The following is a 20,743-nucleotide window of genomic DNA, read 5'->3' as shown; positions in this document are numbered from 1 at the left end:
ATCTAGCAATCTCATATACCAATTAGAGCAAGGATAATAATAATATAGCACACTTCCTACTTCCTACTATTAGCCTATCTTAAAGCTAACATATATAATAAATTAGCTATAAGATTGTCTACAATTTTTTTCTCCTCTCTCTAGGTATTTATCTTGGAGATTGTGTTAAGTTAGCTCTTGCATGAGAGCCAACCTTTACATCTCTCATCCACACTAGCTAATTAAATCGTGCATTCGCGCGACCATGACATGTCCTTTTATGTATTAAAATTAGAACTAAATATTGGGATGTGGATTTTTATTTCTCGAGGGAATATCCTCCACTCATTGCTTGAAACATATCACTTCCAACAAATTCGATTTATACATATGGCCATAAAATATGTTGTATTTACGAAGGGCTAATTTGAGTTGTTTCAGCTTTAATATACGTGCGTAGATGCCACATCAAACTGGTTAATTAGCTGGTGAAAACAGCGGTTTTCTTTATCGTTAGTTGGAAGAAAAAAAATCAGCAGTAATGCAGGAGGCTGCTACTTTTTTCCTTGGAGATGGCCAGCAGGATTGTTGCCACGTGTCTGTGTTTATTGCTCTGTGTTGGGAACCAGAGAAACGATCACACTCTTCTAGATCATTCTCTTGCCTCTTAGCTTTTGATCAATCCAAGCCATCCCTCCTTAATCCAATGACTAATATAATATTGTATACGTGGCTCAATGGCAGAGGGAATAAACATTCTACGTTCATATGATGATGATGATGATAAGCTTATAATAGGCTTATAGTTCACTGTTATACTTTCTCTTAACGTGATCACTCCAGTTTCATTCAACAAGCGAGGTCTATGCGTATTGTCTGCATCAAAATTACATGACAATGTGCAGGTAGGCGCATGCGGCCAGCATTTTATGTTGTACTAGACAGGAACATTAGTTCCCTCTTACTGTATCCCATCAATCAGTTTGTTCAAATGATCAGTTGTGAAATGAATTAGTAGCTGCCTCCGGTAATCCCAGTTCCCAAACAAAACACTTTCTGCCACCCCAAAACCATATATTACACCAAGGCAGACAAGCAGGGCCCCAATCTAACAAAACAATGGAACTCATCAGAGACAAGAGACACACAAGACAACACAGGCATAGGGCATAGCTAAAATTGAATATAATCATACATCCACTAACACCTACAAGCTCTAAGTAGGAAAAAGAAAAGAAAAAAACATTTCTTCTTCTTTATCTTCCTTTCTCTCTGTATCTACATGATGAAGTATGCTCGGATCACCTCAATTATGGGTGCACGGCACAGCGGGCATTTCCCTCCGCTTCGAACCAACTCATTCGCGCATTTTGAACATGTGCACATGTGCCCACATCTGATAGAAAGTCAACACCCCAACCCCCAACAAAGAGGCAAAACAAACCATCATTAGTACTGTTATACTGTATTAGAGAAGAACAAACTACATGGACCTATTATTCATTATTTCAGAAGAAAAGCATGAGTTCAAACCTGTACAAAAGAGAGTCAATCGGAGTATCACAGCATATACAGCACGTCCCTTTTCTCACATGGATCCATTTTGATCCATCGTCTATAGTTTCTTTACTTTCACCTGAGATACCAAATACAAAGCTTAGGTACAAGTCTGAGCCAATGCGACAAGCATCTAAGCATCAGGCGTTACAAAACTGCATATGATGAAAGTTTATTGTATACCAAATTTATCGTTCCATGATAGATCCAAACTACCTAGCTAGATAACAACTTAGGTCAAAATTAACATAGCTTGACCGCACATCTCCCAGGACTTGACATGTTATTGACTGGAAGGAGTATAATAGCATTCGTTCTTGAGGAACCTTATTATCTTAGCTAAGTGACAATTTGAATTGTAAGGCGCGCCTCGCAACCTTGACAGTGTAAGCACTATGACGAAGAAACAACATCCACGTATCATATAAATATACTATGCATCAAAGTGATACACCAAGGGATAATCAAAGATTAATTTCAATGCTAAATTTTGTTTTGTTAGTGTTGTTAATAGATGAGTACTTTCCAGATGAGTTACTAACCTTGCTCCCCGATGAAGCGATTCAAGGCTGCAGAAACTTCCTGCCTTACAGATCGCTGTAACTCGAGCTGCATGTCCATACAAGCTTCCAACATTCTTTGCATATGACTCATGCCCTGCTGAAGCCTAGCCATATCAGCCCTTAAGTCATTAATAGCCTCCCATTCCTGCAAATACAAACCAAAAGAAAATGAGCCTTTAACAACAAATATAGAAGCAACAGTGCACTATGCATGGAGGATAGAGAGGCTGAATGTGGCAACCTAATTTTAAAAAAAAGTGCAAGTCTCAATTAAAAATGGCATGTTGGCTTGGCCATTCAGAAAAAAAGAAATTGTGCACTTGGAACGAACTGAGGAAGATGAAAAGCTCACACATGTGACAAGAATAACATAGGTAATAACTTACAATATCAGAGCGATGTATGTTTTGTCTGATCCAGTTATTACGATGCAACTCCGAATGCCAAAGTGGCTGGCGAGGAGGTATAGGCGGAGGTGGAATCACTAAGGGAGGCCTAACAACATTATCATGAAGCTCCTGTTCCTCTTCATCTCTATGCTGCTCCTGGCTTTGCTCGGGTGAGTCAGGCGCAGGAGGTGCTCCTTCCAAATCCCAAGAGAGAGGAGCACGACCTTGCCTTTCAACATATGACCGGATAAGTCGGTCCAAATTTTCACGAAAAGCACTATGAAGAAGATTAGAAACACTCCTTCTGCAGAATGAACACTAATTCAGTATTTACGCTGAGAACTAAAGAAATATGTTGCAGAGACTTTCTTCATGAAAGAAATAAAAAAACCTGCTTAGGAGTTCCCTTAGTTCTGTACTGTACACATTATCATCATCAGCTGGGACAAACGTATTAGCTCTTCTAATAAGAGCAGAATCATGATCAATTGGTTGATCAGAGTTGTCATCATGCCAATTATCTGCAGTATCATTGGACTCATCATCATCATGCCACTCTTCATTTACTCCTTGGAAATGATCATCGCTGTGCCACTCGTTGTGTACTTCTGTAGGAATAAATGGATTACTGCCCTCATTCCACTCTCCACGAGATTGTTGAAGATCACTGTCATGCAGCTCTTCATTCTCCTCGGGAAGATGGCTATTGTCCTGCTGTTCTCCATGAGATTGAGGAGGAAGATTGTCACTAGCTAACTCATCATGTGATTCTGGAATATGTGCATCTTGACCACCTTCAACTTCGGTACCCTCATGAGATGAACCATTGTACGTATTTTCATGCCAATTTATTTCAGATTCCTCTCCAGTAATAGCATGGGAAAATTGTTCCCAATCTCTTCTCTCTTGTTCCAAATCATCCTGCCAACTCTCTGCTTGACTATGAGGTTCATACAGGCCTTCAGCAATACTAGGAGTATTGCTTCCAGATTCAGATACTGTCGCTGTACCTTCAATTTGCTGAAGACCAATATTCAGCCTTGTCCGTTGATGTCTCTCGAGATTATATTCAGAAGAAGAAGGGCTTGATTCAGTATGGCCATTTATAGAGAGCTCAACATTTTGAGCTGAAGAATCATCGGATTGGCTAACTGCATGACCCCTGACGACGTTCTCCAATCTGAAGCGGAACTCTTCTCTAGTTATTAAAAATAATAAGTATTGTTATTATATTTTATATCCCACAAAACTTAATGTATACAAGTAAATTATATCCATAAGTTGGTTTCAAGATGATGTGCTCAACAAAAACCATATGCTCTAATATCCATATCCAGTTGACAAGGTCATAATTACTCATTAGTTGTTCAGATATAGTCTAGAAGCTCTAATTGTACATTAACATAGGTAATCTGAGAAAAGATGCAACGTAAATAAGCAACATATAGCAATGGCGGCATGAATAGAAAGAATGAAGAGGTCTCATAAGAGGTAACACATGCAACCACCGAGCAGCTAAGGATATACTGACAATGACCTTGTAGGCCAATAATCACATGCATTCCAGAAGAGAAGTGGAAGACAAGCAGCAGCAGTAGTGCAGTAGCAAAAAGAAACACGCGAAGGCAGTGATAGTATAGCACAATGGAGTATGTATGTAGTGGGTAGAGAGAGACCTCAAACCAGAGACAGAATGACGCTGTCGTAGCTGGCCGAGCTCGGTGGCGGCGGTGGATGGTGGCCTTCTGTCGTCGTCACCATTGCGCAGAAACCTCCCCCGGAGTAGTGCCTGGTAGGGGAATCCGTAGATTAGATTAGATAGGGGCAAGGCAAATGGGGTCAACAAACAATAGAACTAATGGTATGGGGGATTGGGAGCAGGGTACGTGGATTCGGTTGCGGTGGGGGAAGTCGGAGACGGCGCGGTGGTGGGAGAGGCGGTGGAGCTCGGCGTGTCGGTCGGCGGCCATGCGCATGACGAGCTCGAGGCGAGCCTGGCGGCCGCGGATCCGGAGGCGGGCGTGGTCGGGGGGCGGGTCGTCGTCGCGGTCGCGGTCGCGGGAGGCCATGTACATGTGGAGCGAGATCTGGGCGGGGCCGGGGTCGTCGGGCCAGCGGCGGGCGGCGCGGCGGACGGCGGAGGCGGAGGCGGGGTCGGGGGAGCCCTCGCGGCTGGATCCGTCCCAGTCCCAGTCGCTGTCGCTTTGGCGGCGGGTCATGAGGCGTGGCGGCGGCGGGAGGTCGGCCATCGTCGGCCGAGGAGGCGAGGAGGCATGGGTTCAGGATTCACAACTCCTCCATTTCTGAGTCTTCCTGACACTGCTGGAGACGACGACCACCACAATGGATTGGATTTGGATACACCAACAACAACAACAAGAAGCCGATGCCCTCCGGCTCCGACGAGGAGAGTCCACTCCAACCCCTAGCTAAGCCTAAGCAAAGGAGTCCCCTCTCCCCTCCCCTCCCACCCAAAGCCTCTCGCCTCCGCTCCCTCCGATTGCTGTTTTTCCGCCCTTTCACTTCTTTCTGTTTTTTTTCCCTTTGTAAATAATAATAATAAATAAATAAGCAAGACAAATATTCTGGAGGGAAACAACATTCCAAATGCATCACATTCATCATCATTATTGTTATTAACAATTATATTTGATAATAATCCAGAAACACTTGTATTATACAAAGTGAACTTATTCTTAAATATTATTATTGATTTATTTGTGAAAAGTCCATGAGATGCACATCATGCGCAGCGTGCACGATCATAAAGTCTAAGAGAGTGCGATGATTTTGTTCATGGAATAAATCCTTTGTACAAATCTAGAGCTTGTCAAACAACGACGACTACTAGATAGTATTTCACACCGCATGATAAATTTTACTTTGGATCATCTTTTATTGTCGGTCTAGTTATGTGGCATTTTTGATCAACCTCAACTCTTATCTATTTACATCTAACTTTGTCATATGTCAAGAAAAAAAATCTACATACAGTTAGGGGAGTTTGTTGACGTGTTGGACCACTCTCAATTCTTTTATCCATTTAAATCGCAAACTTATCATATGTCAAAAAAAACTACATACACAGAAGCAAGCGTACCCAAGGCCATTCGTATGCTTGAGAGGAGATACGAGATGGTCCAAACTAAAACAAAACACACAAGATGATTAAAGAATAGTTTAAAGCGATACATCGGTGATAAAAAAAGGTGGCTCAAAGTAAAAATAACTCTTAATCTAATTAACTACTCAAAATAACATAATGACTCTTTGCTTTTAACACTATTTGGAATATTGTGGGATTTGGGATACACCCCCAAACATCTTTATAGACTATACTCCCTTCGTCCTCAAATAAAATTTGAATGAGATGTTATCTAATACAATGAATCTAGATATATCTCGATCTAGATTCGTTGTACTAGATAATATCTCATATAATTTTTGGTTATTTTATTTTAGAACGAAGGGAGTACGTTTACTACTAAAATATTCTCCAAAATGTTTTTTTTAAAAGAACAGTGCTCATACTCTATCGAATAATCATAAGTTATTTTTAAAGAATAATACTCATCACAATGCGCATTAACATTGCTTCTCTGCAATGCGCAGAGAGGGAGAGACGGTAAATAATCATGCTTTTCTGGAAAAAAAATGTAAAGAAATGTTATCATTATAACTAACACGGTTTCAGTGTAGAGCATCACAAAATACTTCTCCTACCTACTATCACTAAAAAACCCATTTTTGTTGCTGGATGGCAACATAGCACCATCTGATCTTGGTAGACGCAATATTATTCTTACTCCCTACTTTTATTTCACATGCAGAGATTTGAGCTTTTCTTAAGAGTAGCGTGCAAATTAAACATATTCCTTCTGTTTTTTTTATGAACTAAGGCTGCGTTCTTTCAGGGGAGATAGAGGAGATTGTCCCTCGTTTTCCGCACGCACGCTTTTCAAACTACTAAACGGTGCGTTTTTTACAAAAAATTTCTATATAAAAGTTACTTTAAAAAGTCATATTAATCTATTTTTAAAATTTAAAATAGTTAATACTCAATTAATCATGCGCTAATGGCTCACCTCGTTTTGCGTATCTTCCCAATCTTCTCTATCTCCTCCTCAAACACAGCCTAACTAACGTAATACATTTTGGGATGTAGGAGATATTGTTTCAACCAGAAGTTTAAACCATTTATCTGTATTTTTTTATGTAGACAAGTAGTATATCTCCTCCTCAAACACAGCCTAACTAACGTAATACATTTTGGGATGTAGGAGATATTGTTTCAACCAGAAGTTTAAACCATTTATCTGTATTTTTTTATGTAGACAAGTAGTAGTAGCTCCATACTGAAACTGTTACTCAATCAGCTCGTCAGAAACCAACCAAAAAACTATAATTCAGTAGTTTTTGCTAGCAACAGTAACAAGAAGCATAGGATGATTCAGCACAAGCATAGATAGTCATGCGATACGATCCCGCAGGATATGCAAAATAACAGGAGCAGCATCACAAATTAACAAAAAAAAAAGCTTAATCTCCCAAAATGCTCTCATAATACACGAGTTTGGCAGTAGCTCTAGCTCCTTCCTCGAGCAAGCAAGGTAGCTGGTTCACTAGTGGATCAATATTTCAAAACAAAAGAAGATGTTAAGCAAGTTGGGCAGGAGCTTGTTCAGCGACAAGCTTACTGCAAAGACTGACACTTCTTGGTGCAGATGCTTTCAGGCAGCGTAAGGTAATTCACTGGCTCCAAGTTTCAGTTCACAGACTAATCCATTGCAACTCTTCAGTTTGCTCTTCATTGTTTTCAGTGTCCCAACCGTCAAACGCAGCTATATTTCTCTTGCTAAAATGAAGGTTTTCAATCAGCTATATCTCTCTGTCTAAACGAGAGCTTTTCTTCTCGTACCACAATAAGACATCAGCAAAATCAGCTATACTTTTTGTGCGTATAAGAGCATCTACAGCTCATTCAAGAACTTTCTCTCCAGTTGAGAAGACATTCCACACCACTGTCCCTACTATGTACAATACCACAGCCACCTGAAACACACTATCCCAAGAACCTGGCAGTCCAAAAAAGAAAGTTAAGACGTAAGAGAAAGTTAGCATAAACACACATTGATACATATTCCACAAGAATGAACATGAAATTCATTATTAAAATATGGTCTGTCCTGTTTGACATTTCTAGAGATACCATGTTTTTCAACATCCCTACCTTTCTGAAGAATGTAGCCAGTGGCAGCAGTACCAAAAACTCCTGCAAGCACGCCAGCAGTGTTTGACAGTCCAAGAAGTACACCCTACATTTTTTTGTAACATTGTATCGTTAGCTGATGGATCAAAGTTAAAAAGAAGCAACTTAACATCAATACAGCTAGCAGTAACACTATAATTTCTATTGTGAACTAGGGAATTTTGGAGCAGTAACAATCTATGTGAGAGCATTACTGCATAACGTGGGCCTATGTCCTGGTGATTCGAATATAGCCCAGACTGTGAAAAGGCATCACTCCCCTGCCAAAGAAATTGGATATCAAGATCAACAAGCATTAAAAGACAATAGTCAATAGATGGTTCAGAAGCTAAATCCATATGAATAGCCTTTCAGAAGAATATCAAACCTGACTGCATGCCATACACAATACAGCCATGGCTGGAGTTCGGACTTTGCTCAGCAGTGTCAAGAAGAGGGCTGGTCCAAGGAAACCAATCGATTGCATGATCTACAAAATACATTTCAAAAGTATGTCAAAACCAAAAGCTCAGCAGTCAGCACAGCTATTCCCAGAAGTTCATACAGGAAACAGCTATTACTGAAGAATTTACCTTACGAACATTCGTTATGGAAACCCCCCTCCCAACAAGAGTGTCAGCAATCCAGCCACCAATATTCGCAAATATAGCCATTGTCAGCCACGGCAAGACACACAAAAGCCCAGATTCAGTAAGATTGAACTTAAGAACCTGGATAAGAGCACCTGGTGAGTACAACCACCAAGAACAGGATATGCTACCATTGTCTGATATGGGCAGTGGGTATTAAATTGTAAGAACCTGGTTGTAGTATGTAGGCATCCATGTTAGAAGAATGAAGGTTCCCCAATTATGGCAAAAATGTGATACTATTAGAGCCCATACTGGAGGCTTTGATAGAATTAGCTTCCAAGGTATGGAGGTGACGGGCTCCTTCAAGGTGCTTCCACCTAGAATGTACCTCTTTTCGGCTTTGCTTAGTTCGGGATCTTCACTCGGGGAGCTGTGTGCCTAATTAAGGGTAGACATGCACTACCAGTTAGCCCTTTTTTCAGGGGTAACGGCAATTAGTCATGTAAGAATTAACAAGAATGAGCATCTAAGAACCAAATAGTACGGTCATTTCCAGAGTTACTTATGTGGTTAACATAATAAATGAAATGACTTCAAAAGCAAATTTTTAGGTTGGAAGCTAGTACATGAATTGATTTATCTTACTTTTCTTTGCCAAAGTGCAAACCAGACGCTTCCAAGGGACCCGAATGCGTAAAAAACAGATGGCCAACCGAATCTGCTGATCAAGAGAGGTGAAAAGGCTAGGCCAGTCACTGAACCAAGGTACATTCCACTGTACACTAATGCAAGAGATCTGCTTCTCTCTGAAACTGGAACCCATTTGGAGAGTATGTTGTTCATGGCTGGCATGGCAACACCCTGTTAAACCATAATATAACAAAATTAATCACATAAAGGAAAGGAAAAGCATCAGTGTAAAAACTTTGTTTTTTTTTATACTCAATGAAAGCAAACTGAGTGGTACTGGCATTTTTCACCGAGATACTTGATGACCAGTTACTTCAAAAGCTTAACTTTGCTTAATTTGGAGGAGTATGACAGGTGTTTTTGTGACAGACAATTGCTCCAAGTTAGACAGAATTTCCACCCTCACATTTGCTTGCATTTCATTAAACCTAATCTAGAGGAACCATTGTCCGGACTATTACGAGAAGTGTGTTTATACAAACATTCCACTTGATGGTAGTGGCAGTTTGAATTATAGTAGAGAGAGGCACAGATATCTACCTCTCCTATCCCCATGAAAGCCCGCATGACAAGTAGGAAAGGAAGTCCAATCTTTGCAGCAAGGGGTGTAAGAACTGTCGCAATTGACCACCAGACAACCCCAAATCCTAGCACCACCTTACCACCAAACCTGTCGGCCCATATACCTCCAAGGATCTGCAGTTTAGTATGAAATATTAGTCCTCACAAAGGACAGATTCAAATGTGAGAGAAACTGACGCATAAAAATCCCTGGCTTACAACAGTAATGCACCTGAGTAAGAAGGTAACCCCAAAAGAAGGAGGACTGGATTAGGCCTACAGTTGCTGGACTCCAGCCGAATTCTGATGACATTGGAAGGATCGCGATACTCATATTAACCTGGCAGAAGGCAGTAAAGAAAACAGGAGGAGAGTTATAATTAATGACCTTACATAAAAAGAAAAGAAAAGAAAAAAGAGGTAATTCAACTGTTGTTATGAGGTATATTTGGAGAAAGGAAAGGGCAACTCACACGGTCCATGTTGCACAGAAGGAAGGAAAAGAAGCACAAGAGAACGACTGTCCATCGCTTAGGGAACTGCTGCCACCAGGGAGAAATCTCATTTGTATCTCCAATGAGAACTGCCTCGGCGGGAACATCAGAAGGGCTCAACGGTGATCCCGTTATCTCATACTGCTCGGCTTTACAGTCGGCGCGTGTTCTGACCGGAATTTTGTAGTCTGGCTGGACACAAGCAGTGTCCAAACTAGTGAAGTTGTCCCATCTTCTTGGTTTTAGCCAACCAGTGTTTATTGGATCCGAAGTGAGAAAGCATTCAATCCGCCGCCTCTTGAGGTTTGCATTGTAAAACCACCTGGTGAGGTAGTTTGTAGAAGAGTCAACCACAGGCTGGTGGAATCGGGCAGAAAGTTGAAATCTTTCCATTGAAGTGCTCCTGGAATAGTTAGAGACTTGGAAAATGGTGGTCCTAGTAGTGAGTCGACTGAATTTATCTCGGGTGGGAGGTGAGGAACAGGTGCACTTGTTGTTTTGTGGTGGATGCTGCTTTCCTGTAAAACCCAAAGGGAAGAATCAGGTTGACATTTCGTGTAAATGGCCATGGCCGGCCCTGCCCTTGATTATAGTCAACCTGATTACACTGACTAGCTAGTTAGTTATGATGTTGGGTATATATAGGCAGTTGATGAATAAATTGGTCAGTAATGTTACAAGCAATTGAAGGCAGTAAGCGTGTCATGTTATACATAGTTATAGGGAATGAGAGAGAAATGAATGGAGTCCCGTAATAGCTAGCAGTGAATAGTACTACTAGTGTAGAAAAGAAGTTAGTAATAGTATTACGGACCTGAGGAGGAGAGTGGAGAGGCGAAGGTTCTGCTGGAGAGCACGGCCCCCATAGCCATGGCCTCCGCCTGGTCAGAGCACAAGAGGATCTCTCTCTCTCACTCACTCACTCAGCTCTGGGGGAGCTGCTCCCCTCTCGTGTTGCATAGGAAGGATCTTGCTTGGCCCCTGGAGCCTGGAGGAGGAGATTGGGGGGGAAGACGATGAGACGAGAGGAGGACGTGTGGTGTGGATAAGCAAGCAAAAGTAGAGTAGCCTCTCCCTTCTTCTCCTCCTCTCTCTCCTGTTATTTCGATTTCTTTTTTTTCTCCCTTTTATTGCAGGATATAGAGATGGCTGTTTCTGTTGGGATTCTTTCCGACTGAACAAAAACAAAAAGCAGAGCGCGAAAATGACCTTAACTGAATGAAAAGTAACACACTAGACACGTCTCCTGTTGTGATGTCCACATCCCCATCTGCTCTTGGACGGAAGGCGTGCTTTTCTCCACGTACGCACCCACCCCGCCACTCCATAGCCGTCCGATCGTCTCCACTGCCATGTGGCCCCTGGTTAATTGGTCCCAACCCAAAGTAGGAGTATCTTGCATTTGCATCTCCACTCAGATTCAGCAGCGGGAACCGGAACAAAAACAAGCAAGGCAATGGGTACTACGGAGGAGGAGGAAGATTCGCATATGCTTATTACTCACTACTAGTATCATGTTGGTTTGATGTACGTACGCACGCACACCAGATGGTAGCTGCCATAGTTAAGTTACCACAATTTACTTTACAGGCACTCTCTCAAACTTCAACATTACATAGTATCTCTCATTCAGTTCATGAATCAGGTCAGGTCAGGTCAGGTGATGAGCTCGATGCTGTACTCCCACAGCCTCTTGGCCAGCTCCATGTCATTGCCTTTCTCACTCGCCTCGTTCACATTGCTGTCACTGAAGTACTTCCCGGACACACCCTTCACCTGTGGGTGCAATGCAACATAACAAGTGGTGGCCGCCCCCTGTTCATTTACACCACAAACTCACCATCACCAACATATTACATTCACCATGAATTTGATGCACCACCCAGCTCCCCCCTCTAGCCCGCCCTATCTAGATCGTCAACTAAATTGCAGATAATGATAAGCACAATCTGGCCATCATGCAATGCTCTCTACTCTTAACCTCAGGATTAATCTGCCATTTCCTATATCTCACAAAATCCAAACAAAAACTGGTGTACTACTACCATACCAGCTAGAGAACATTTTGAAATGCTCAGTTATCTTGCATTTTGCTTTTTCTTTAGCACGGCTAGATGTCTGTAATAGCTGATTCATTGTTCCACCCATTGTCATGTAAAGAGTTTTTGTGTAATAGCTTTTCTGTAAGGGCCAAAACTAGCATCTCCAACAAATAGTGTATCCATTAAAACAACCAGTTGCATACAACTGATTTCTATGAAAGATTTGCTAACCATTGGCATAACCACATATAAAGCGTAGAATGGAGAGAAGGCCCAGAATATTAAAAAAGGTGCACAACCATACCTGCTGAGCATTTTTAAGCACCAATTTACCAAGTGTCCGATGGAGAACTGCATATAACAAATATAATATTCATGAGATCAGTTATTACAACAGAAAACAAGCTCTTTTAACCATGAAAAATCTAGTTTTAACCCACCACTGCAGTCAAGTAAAAGCACTAGTATTTCGTTTCACAGTATGTGGTTATTTTCTTCCTTTTGGTTGCTATCCTTGGTCCTTGCTGCTATTTTCTTTATGGTGTGGTAAGTCCATAGGTGGCATGAATTTTCAAGAGATTTTGTTTTGTTACATGTTTCAGTTCAATTATTTTGAGTTCATGAGTGAAAGATCCCTTTAGCTTACAAAAGCAGGAATACTAAATATCTCCTAGAGTTCAATTCAAGTATATTTTACCATCTAGGATACTGTGGTGACGAAGAAGGTTCGTGATGATAGATCCAGGATGAAGAGAATTTGCAGTTATGTTGACACCCTCATCCTGTTAAACCAATGATGATAGTCAATACAAAACAAAACTATGGGACATGTACAAATTTAAAATTTATTTCAGAAAAGTACAACTATTTTATCAAAATATCGGTTTACTGCAACTTTAGTTAGACATTTCAGGAAACTGCAACAACAGTCAACAGTTGATGGCTTTGGCGTAAAACTGCACCTTTATTTGCCTGACGAGTATGGGCCCACCTGTCAGGTGAACATTAAAAAATCATACAGCTACAGGTCGGGCCCACATGTCAGTCATATAGTGGGTTAAAGTTACAGTTTATGGTTGAAATCATTTGCTATAGTTTGTAGCTTTGTCAAATGCCTAACTAAAATTGCAGCGATGTGATAGTTTTAACGAAATAGTTGTAGTTTTATGAAATTTACTCAATTCAAAATGGACAACACCTGAAATAAAGACAACGTTCAGTTGGCCAATACCTGACACGATGTGTTTATCTATCATGGGTGTAGATTTCTTACTAAACAGTGCAACAGACAGCTAGCTGGTGCAATTTTTAGAGTTTAGCAGCAAATTACTAGAGATAGAATTCATTGCTGGTGCTTGTGGAACAACGCTCCTGTTGGATTACACGCTAATAAACATATCTCAATTGAAATAACTCCAAATACAGCGTTGCACCAAAAAAAATATATCTATAACTGGCGACATGATCTAAGAGAAGAGCAATGCGCACCTTAAATCTCCTAGCAAGTTCATTCGCATGCAAAATGTTTGCAAGCTTTGACTGCCCATATGCTCCAATGGAGTTGTACCTGTACAACACAAGATTGAACCATATATTAGTACAGTACAATTCCTTTGAAGGAAGTTAACAAGGAAAAGAAAAACAAAGTGCATAAAAGTTGCATACTCCGACTCGTCATTTATCTTGGCAAAGCGGATGCCTTCCCGATATGCAAACCTGTGCCCCTCTGATGAAACATTAACGATTCTTCCTTCCACATTTGATTCACGAGAGGTCTTTTTCATTGTCTCCAAGAGAAGATGAGTCAAAAGAAAATGACCTGAAAATTATGACAGGAGATACACATTTTAACGCAATGATACACAGCTCTCTCCAGCATGTTTGAGAGAAAAAGGGACACATTTTAACTCATTGGTATCCGTAACTATCATAATGAATTAGAACATTGAGGAACAGGTGAAGTAGAAAATTGCTATGGACTGTTGAAATAAATTTGACTAATTAGAAGGATGCAAAGTCTTCCTTACTTCTTAAAGAATATGGCTGGAAAAACATTTGCAACACTACGTAGTAGTTAATGAGAAGCTTTTAAATCAGTGTAACCGGTGCATGAAGTTCATACCAACATGGTTAGTGGCAAATTGCAACTCGATACCATCCTTTGAGAGAGAGAAAGGAGTTGCCATCACCCCTGCATTGTTGCTGCAAACAAAACCACCAACCAATCAGGAAGTGTGATGAGCTATAAAAGAAGCATTCTAATAACTACGCAACCAAACAAGCATGAAACACAGACACTTGTCGGTAGTACTAAATGTGATTTTTAGGGTATTCATAGGAAGGAGCTGTACTATCATAGTAGTATAATTAACGGCAGCAAGATATAAATGAAGATATCCAGTGGCTGCAGAAAAATTTTGAGCACCAAATGTAATAAAACACAAACACATGCACAAGTCATGCCATTGTTCCTGGAGTTATACCATTTCATGGTTAAAACAAGAAACCATACATTTAACATGCCCTCCCTGATTTTTGCGCTAGAAAAGAGTAAAGAAAAGCATAGGAAGAGCTTGTTGTGACCTTCAGCTAGTAAGATTGTTTACAATAAAAACATGGAAATCGTAGCTAACATGATAGAAGAAAGTGTTGTTTACAGTAAAAATAGGTCCATGCGGCCGTAGTAGAAGTAATATAGCAGTAGGCTAGTCATATGTATCCAGCATGCAACTAGTACTACTCCTACTTGAGAAAGCAAAAAGGAAGTTGTAGTCCCTCTGAGAGCTGAATCATAATTCCATGAAAATGGCTTCCACCCACTCCTGGAATTGGAGTATGTCTTAGCGTGGGGTAGAGATGCAGGATTGAATGTGTAGAGTATGATGTTGCATTGTCCAAAAAAACAAGGTGCAACTGAGGTAGTATAGTACTAGTAGCTGAATTTAGTGAAAGCAGCAGTGAGTAGTGAATGCAGTGCAGGTAGGTAGGATACTGCTGGTCCTAACTGAAAAATGAGGGAATTTGTACTTGGCATTGAAAGAGGAGTACTAGTACATGAGGATATTGAGGGGGAGGCCCTTGGCGGCGAAGTCGGAGGCGAAGGCGCGGACGGAGTCCATGGAGGCGAGGTCGAGCTCCATGAGGTCGAGGGAGGCGGCAGGGGCGTCGGCGAGGATGGCGTCGCGCACGGGCTGCGCGGCGGCGAGGTTGCGGACGGCCATGACGACGTGTGCCCCGCGGATGGCGAGGACGCGAGCCGTCTCGGCGCCGATGCCGCTGGAGGCGCCGGTGACGATGGCGGTGAGGCCGGCGGCGGAGAGCCCGGCGGTGACTTGGTCGGCGGTGGAGGCCCACGAGAAGCCCGAGGGCCCACTCCGCCGGAACAACCAAGAAGACATCATCAATCTCTCTCTCCGCCGCGCAACCGCAAGATGTGTGGGTGGGACAACGCAGTCGCTGTTGCCTCGTCCTAGTACTGTCTACCCTAGTCAGTGGACTACTCGTCACAAGTCAGCATCATCACCATCAGCAGCCAGACTATTGATTTTATTATAGAGGACGTGCGGATTGGATGAGAAAATAGTTATGGCACGCGAGATTTTATTACAGAGGACATACGGATTGGATGAGAAAATAGTCCAGACACAAATTTTAGGGTAAAAAAGTCAAGATATGCGAATTTGATGCTAAAAAAGTGGCATACGAACAAATTTTATGGTAAAAAAAGTCAAGATATGAGAATTTGATGCTAAAAAAGTGGCATACGAAGAATTTGATGGTAAATTCTCTAAATTCTCCACAAGGAGAGCATCCATCCATCATCAATTGACGAACCAGAACCAAAAATGAAAAAAAAAACATTGCTCTTGAATTGCTATTCTTCAGTCATCGTCGATCAAACGAAACAAAATACGCCTTACAATAAAAACATAAGAAACGGAGGGAGCAGTAAATACCCCATTTACTCCTGATATGATATGATGGAGTATATTACAATTACATACATGCAACCCAAAACCAAAACCAAAACCAGCACAACATTCACTAATCTTGTCCATGTTTGCAACGAATCCAATGTTAACGCACGCACCGGCTGTCATATCATATAACTATAACTGTATATATAAACAAATAAATTCAATGTTCATGAACCCCGGCTGTCATCTACTCCAAACCAAATTAAAATGCAGCTTAATTCCCTGCTCGTCTAACAAAAAGCCATCACTTCATTTCCTACGGAGTAGTGCCCACACGCCAGGAACCCCCCTCTGCCAACTTCACTAGTTCTAGTAACTCCGATTGGTTGATGATGCAGACTCAACCCTTGCTACTTCGCCGGCTCAACAGGATCCCACGTTACTTGCTTCAGCCTTCAGGGCACAGGACAAGCTTCACATGATCTGCGTTTATTGCTTCCTTCCATCCTACAAAAACAGTACATGACCATGATTCCAGCTAAACAAGGAGATGTACTTATAAGTTTGATCAACCTTTTATACGGTATGCGAGTGGATAAACAGTAGTAATGGAAAAAAAGAAAGGGTGACCATCAGCACCAATTGGAAAAAGAAGTGGAACAGCCACTAGCAATTAACAAATATAAAAATGCGCAACAACCACCAGCAATTGAAAGAGTGCAAGAACCAGAAAGATAATTACTTTGAGAAAGGAAGGCAGCTGCTTCTTTACTGGAAAAGATGGCGCCTCGTAAGCCTCCACCCTCTGCCAACCCTGCATTGCAGCAGCTTGAACAATTGTTTCCATCTGTCATAACGCCGGATGAAGAATGATCCTGTGCTGTTGGAGTAATACTAACTTCAACATCATTATGAGCATTGTATCCGTTTCCCTCTTCTCCATGGTTAAATGGCTGCATCACCTTCGTTACAGGATGGTTGCCAATATTCAATTGAGAAGCAGGAGTCGGGTATTCCTTGGAATATTGGTTATCCTCCAAGCATTCGCTGCCGTCTTCAATGGCAACACTTATGGATCCTATTAATACACGAGACTTCTTGTTCAGAACAATCTCTTGCCCATCATCTATATTCAACTCATCTTTTGGGCTGTGCTCTTCAATCTCAGTTCGCACTTTCCATGTCCATGTTTTGTTTCTATTTGACACTGCACCGGCATTTGCACCCCTGTAATGTGAATGCCTTACTGAAGCTGGATGCTTTGAACCAATTGCAGAACCACCAGAGGCAAAGCTATTTTGGGCAAAGTTTTCTGTTCTTCCTACACGATGTCTTGAAAAGACTTGTTGATTCAAAGTAACACTTGGATTCACTTCATGGCCTGGATCATGAATGTCATGTTCTACAGGTAGGTCAGCAAAACTACTATTATCTTCCGAAGCCACTGGCGTTGGCAACTGTGTATCTTCTTGCTCATAAAGGCCAGGATCCGAAGTGGCTTCCTTCAGACTTAGTATTCCAGAAGAATCTGTTGTCCCATCCACAGATCCAGGAAAACGGTCTGTGACATCCTCATCCTTCAAGTCTTTCAATCTCTGTTCTTTCTGCCTCAGTTTCTTCATCCGTTTCCTTTCTATCAGTTCAGCTTGCCTTCAAGATACAGATGATGATGTTGAATTAAATGATTTTGCATTGATACAAACAATAAGCTGGTAAATAGTGCTTTCCAGCTTTTAGAAATTGCAATCATCCATGGTATTAAGCACTAACCTTTTCTGAGCAGCTTCCTCTTCCTCCACGAGCAACTTCTGGCATCTTAATGCTTCAGCAGCCTTATCAGCAGACCATGCTTCGACCTGATGTTTTATGTACAGCCACTATAAAAACTGAATGTAAATGCATATCATATTTTGCAAATTGTAGTGAAATCTTACCAGTGTTTGTTCAAGCATATAACTAGTGCATGCAACAGCATTTTTCAACTCAGGTGCAACTTTGTCAGCCTCCCCGTTAAATATAAACTTTTGTATACAGGCGGTTGGGTTAGTAGAGAGAAACGTATTCTCACTTGCTTCGTCAAGCATGCTAAATAGTTCATTCGATGATACAGGTAACCTTGAAGCTGTTGTTTCAATTAGGTCCTATAGCGGGTAAAATGAAGCTTAGATATGAGACTAATAATAGGTTTATATGGTAGAGCAGGATAATTTAGGTCAAAAACCTTACCAGAAGTTGATTGCCAGCTCTGGCATATGGCAGCGGTAATGAAGCATACCCCGGCTTACACATCCATGTGGACAGTGCTGCTAAAATGGAAGGACCAGTGACACCCTGAAAATGTATTCACATTCCAACTTTAGATCACTGTTTATGATCAACACACTGATCCAGAGACATTATTGCACATATTTTCTGGAGTTACCTCTATATCCACATCTGCCAAGGACAAAATTGTTTTGGCCTGATCCAACGTAAGCTGAAGAGCGTGACAAATAAATTCAATGCTATGAGAAACAGTTAAAGTCCAGCGCATGATTAATTATTATGTCATCTATATAAGGAGTTGTTACTCAACATGCATGCATATGGACTAGTATAGATGCACATGCACTTCATGGTGTCAAGATAACAAAAACAGAAACTAGACAGTGAAAAATGCATGCTGGCGGTAGAGTATTCTTCACGTGAAAAGTACGGAAGCATTTAATAGTCAACAAAGCTTCAATCAGTGAAAACATTACTCAATTTAATAAATAATATTGCGATTGAACTTAATAGAGGAAGATGGTGATGTTATGATGGGCATTTCATTCAAGAATAACTTACTTTGTCCCAGAATGCAGCAATATTGTCTCTGTTCTTCAGGAAATCCTACAGAACATCGACAAATGTCACTGCTTGCAATGAATGACTGAATGGTAACAGGGAATAGCTTAAATACTAGAAACGAAGTTTAATATAGTATTTAGTTGTACTGACAAGTCCATGTACATATAATCATTTTGTATGAACACCTTTTCTATCCGAATCCCCCGATAAATGTAATCTTAGCCAAAACAAAAAAGGGAAGAGATAAAAGAGGAACCTTTTCAATTTGGAGAGTTCGGCGGTGAACACGGGTATGGCGCCTGTAGTTGATTGAGGAGCAAAATTCCCTGGGACACTTGGTACACTTTTGCAACTGAAGCTTAGGAGGCGAAAACAATGGCCATCCAGGAAGATCTGCGACAGGGGAGGACCTAACGTTGGGCATTGCTGAACCCGAAGAAATTGCCACTGTTAGCAATATACACGCAATCTGTCAAAGGAAGAAATCGAGAAGAAACCAATCCAAATCCGGATGTGTTGTTGAGGAGGGAGGGAGGGAGGAGGGGGGGATTTCGGGAGAGGAATGAATGAATATACCTTGGATTGGATTGGAACCGAAGATGAGAGGCGGCGGCGGCGGCGCAGGAGGAAGGGAAGGGAAGGGAAGGGAAGGGAGGATCGATCGGAAATTCGGTTTGCAGATGGGATGGGTACAGAACAGTACCCTAGAACCAACCAACCCCAAATGAACCGCAAGGGCTTCTTGGTCAATTCTCCCTTCTCTCAATTGAATTGAAATTATAATAATTTCTCAGTAGGAACCACATTTTCTTTTAAAAATATTGTATATATCTTTGTTTTTTTAAAAAGCTAGGTTTGTTTCAGTTTAAAATTATTATAATTTAGTTTTTTGAGCTAGATTACTATAAGCTACTCCCTTCGTCCAAAAAAAAAAGGCAAACCCTAGCTATTTTTTGGACGGAGGGAGTAGATTATAATAAGATGTGAGCTGTTTTTATTTCTATAGATTATTGGATGCATGGAGGCTAATGTCTATAATACTCTCATCTATTTTGGATATCTTGTGTAACTGTATATAACAAGTATATAATATGAAGTAGCTAAAAAATATATTAATAAATAAAACATTCATGAATATTTTTATTTGTATAATAGGCTGAACACGAAATATTATCTCTTAGCAAATAAAGCATCAATAATACTATCCCGAAGGAGCTGGATTTGCGCGCAGCTAGGGAGGGAGGACACGAATGTGTGCATGATCGGAGAAGAAAGGGAATGCACACTCGGCTAGGGAAAGAGCCATCTCCATAATCGGGAAAGGAAGGGAATGCGCGCTGGACTAGGGAAGGAAGGGAATGTGCGCTCGGACAGGGAAAGAGGTATCTCGATCTGTTTGGTTCTCGCAGTGGTGGGTAATTTACGTAAAGTTTTTAGGGGTAATGGGTCTTTTGTCACCCAATAATCTATAAAAAAAACACCTTTAGAGGAGATTATCATATTATACCAATATAGCTTATATTTTATAATAATCTATCTGGTTTGTTTTAGATTACTCCAAATAATTTAAATCATTATAATCCTAAGCTAAATCAAACATGGCCTAAATTTAAACTTTCAAGTTTCGGTCAAAGCTAATTAGTTGTACGAGTGCGTTAAAATTATATTGACATTTTTAAATGTTTTCACTTAGGGCCTCATCTTTTCGTTTATGCTTATGTTTATCAGTTAAAATTTGAATTTTTAACCTTAAATTTGGAGCTGATTTTGAGGTTTTTTCATCAAATATTATTTTTCAGCCTTTACTTTTAGATCGCTAAGAACACATATATAAAAGTTTTATTCACAAATTACTTTTCATTTGCAAATATGTCGTTCCTC

At 40.9% G+C, this 20,743-nt stretch overlaps 4 protein-coding genes across 6 annotated transcripts; all 4 read right to left on the bottom strand.

Annotated features, from left to right (window-relative positions):
• Window positions 1-961: 961 nt before the first annotated feature.
• LOC136351770 (uncharacterized) lies at window positions 962-5,009 on the bottom strand. Of its 2 annotated transcripts, none has more exons than XM_066304072.1 (7): window positions 4,375-5,009; window positions 4,165-4,277; window positions 2,880-3,686; window positions 2,486-2,792; window positions 2,079-2,244; window positions 1,513-1,615; window positions 962-1,375 (listed from the first exon to the last, which is right to left on the bottom strand). In XM_066304072.1, exons 1-7 carry the CDS (start codon window positions 4,735-4,737, stop codon window positions 1,258-1,260), a joined length of 1,977 nt encoding a protein of 658 aa, XP_066160169.1. In that variant the 5' UTR covers window positions 4,738-5,009; the 3' UTR covers window positions 962-1,257. The 2 variants fall into 2 exon arrangements, with proteins under 2 accessions (XP_066160169.1, XP_066160170.1); XM_066304073.1 differs by having other exon boundaries at window positions 2,880-3,668.
• Window positions 5,010-6,866: 1,857 nt separating this feature from the next.
• On the bottom strand, window positions 6,867-11,175 carry PHT4;4 (probable anion transporter 4, chloroplastic). Its single transcript, NM_001422958.1, has 11 exons — window positions 10,889-11,175; window positions 10,054-10,592; window positions 9,813-9,920; window positions 9,560-9,715; window positions 8,975-9,190; window positions 8,558-8,767; window positions 8,330-8,467; window positions 8,125-8,226; window positions 7,952-8,017; window positions 7,719-7,803; window positions 6,867-7,563 (listed from the first exon to the last, which is right to left on the bottom strand). The coding sequence occupies exons 1-11, from the start codon at window positions 10,944-10,946 to the stop codon at window positions 7,466-7,468; spliced, it is 1,776 nt and encodes a 591-aa protein (NP_001409887.1). The 5' UTR covers window positions 10,947-11,175; the 3' UTR covers window positions 6,867-7,465.
• A 356-nt stretch (window positions 11,176-11,531) lies between these two features.
• LOC4347912 (short-chain dehydrogenase TIC 32, chloroplastic) lies at window positions 11,532-15,636 on the bottom strand. Its single transcript, NM_001422957.1, has 7 exons — window positions 15,171-15,636; window positions 14,239-14,318; window positions 13,782-13,935; window positions 13,605-13,683; window positions 12,814-12,898; window positions 12,421-12,467; window positions 11,532-11,889 (listed from the first exon to the last, which is right to left on the bottom strand). The coding sequence occupies exons 1-7, from the start codon at window positions 15,515-15,517 to the stop codon at window positions 11,731-11,733; spliced, it is 951 nt and encodes a 316-aa protein (NP_001409886.1). The 5' UTR covers window positions 15,518-15,636; the 3' UTR covers window positions 11,532-11,730.
• Window positions 15,637-16,046: 410 nt separating this feature from the next.
• On the bottom strand, window positions 16,047-19,555 carry LOC4347911 (uncharacterized). 2 transcript variants are annotated; one of them, XM_015756337.3, is made up of 9 exons: window positions 19,439-19,555; window positions 19,119-19,309; window positions 18,860-18,904; window positions 18,456-18,509; window positions 18,260-18,364; window positions 17,968-18,174; window positions 17,804-17,889; window positions 16,776-17,683; window positions 16,047-16,540 (listed from the first exon to the last, which is right to left on the bottom strand). In XM_015756337.3, exons 2-9 carry the CDS (start codon window positions 19,284-19,286, stop codon window positions 16,482-16,484), a joined length of 1,632 nt encoding a protein of 543 aa, XP_015611823.1. In that variant the 5' UTR covers window positions 19,287-19,309; window positions 19,439-19,555; the 3' UTR covers window positions 16,047-16,481. The 2 variants fall into 2 exon arrangements, with proteins under 2 accessions (XP_015611823.1, XP_015611822.1); XM_015756336.3 differs by having other exon boundaries at window positions 19,119-19,288.
• Between the last annotated feature and the right edge of the window lie 1,188 nt (window positions 19,556-20,743).

The sequence above is a fragment of the Oryza sativa genome, chromosome 9 (assembly GCF_034140825.1).
Source record: "Oryza sativa Japonica Group chromosome 9, ASM3414082v1".
Classification (NCBI taxonomy): Eukaryota; Viridiplantae; Streptophyta; class Magnoliopsida; order Poales; family Poaceae; genus Oryza; species Oryza sativa.
This window is presented reverse-complemented; position numbering and strand designations above follow the sequence as displayed.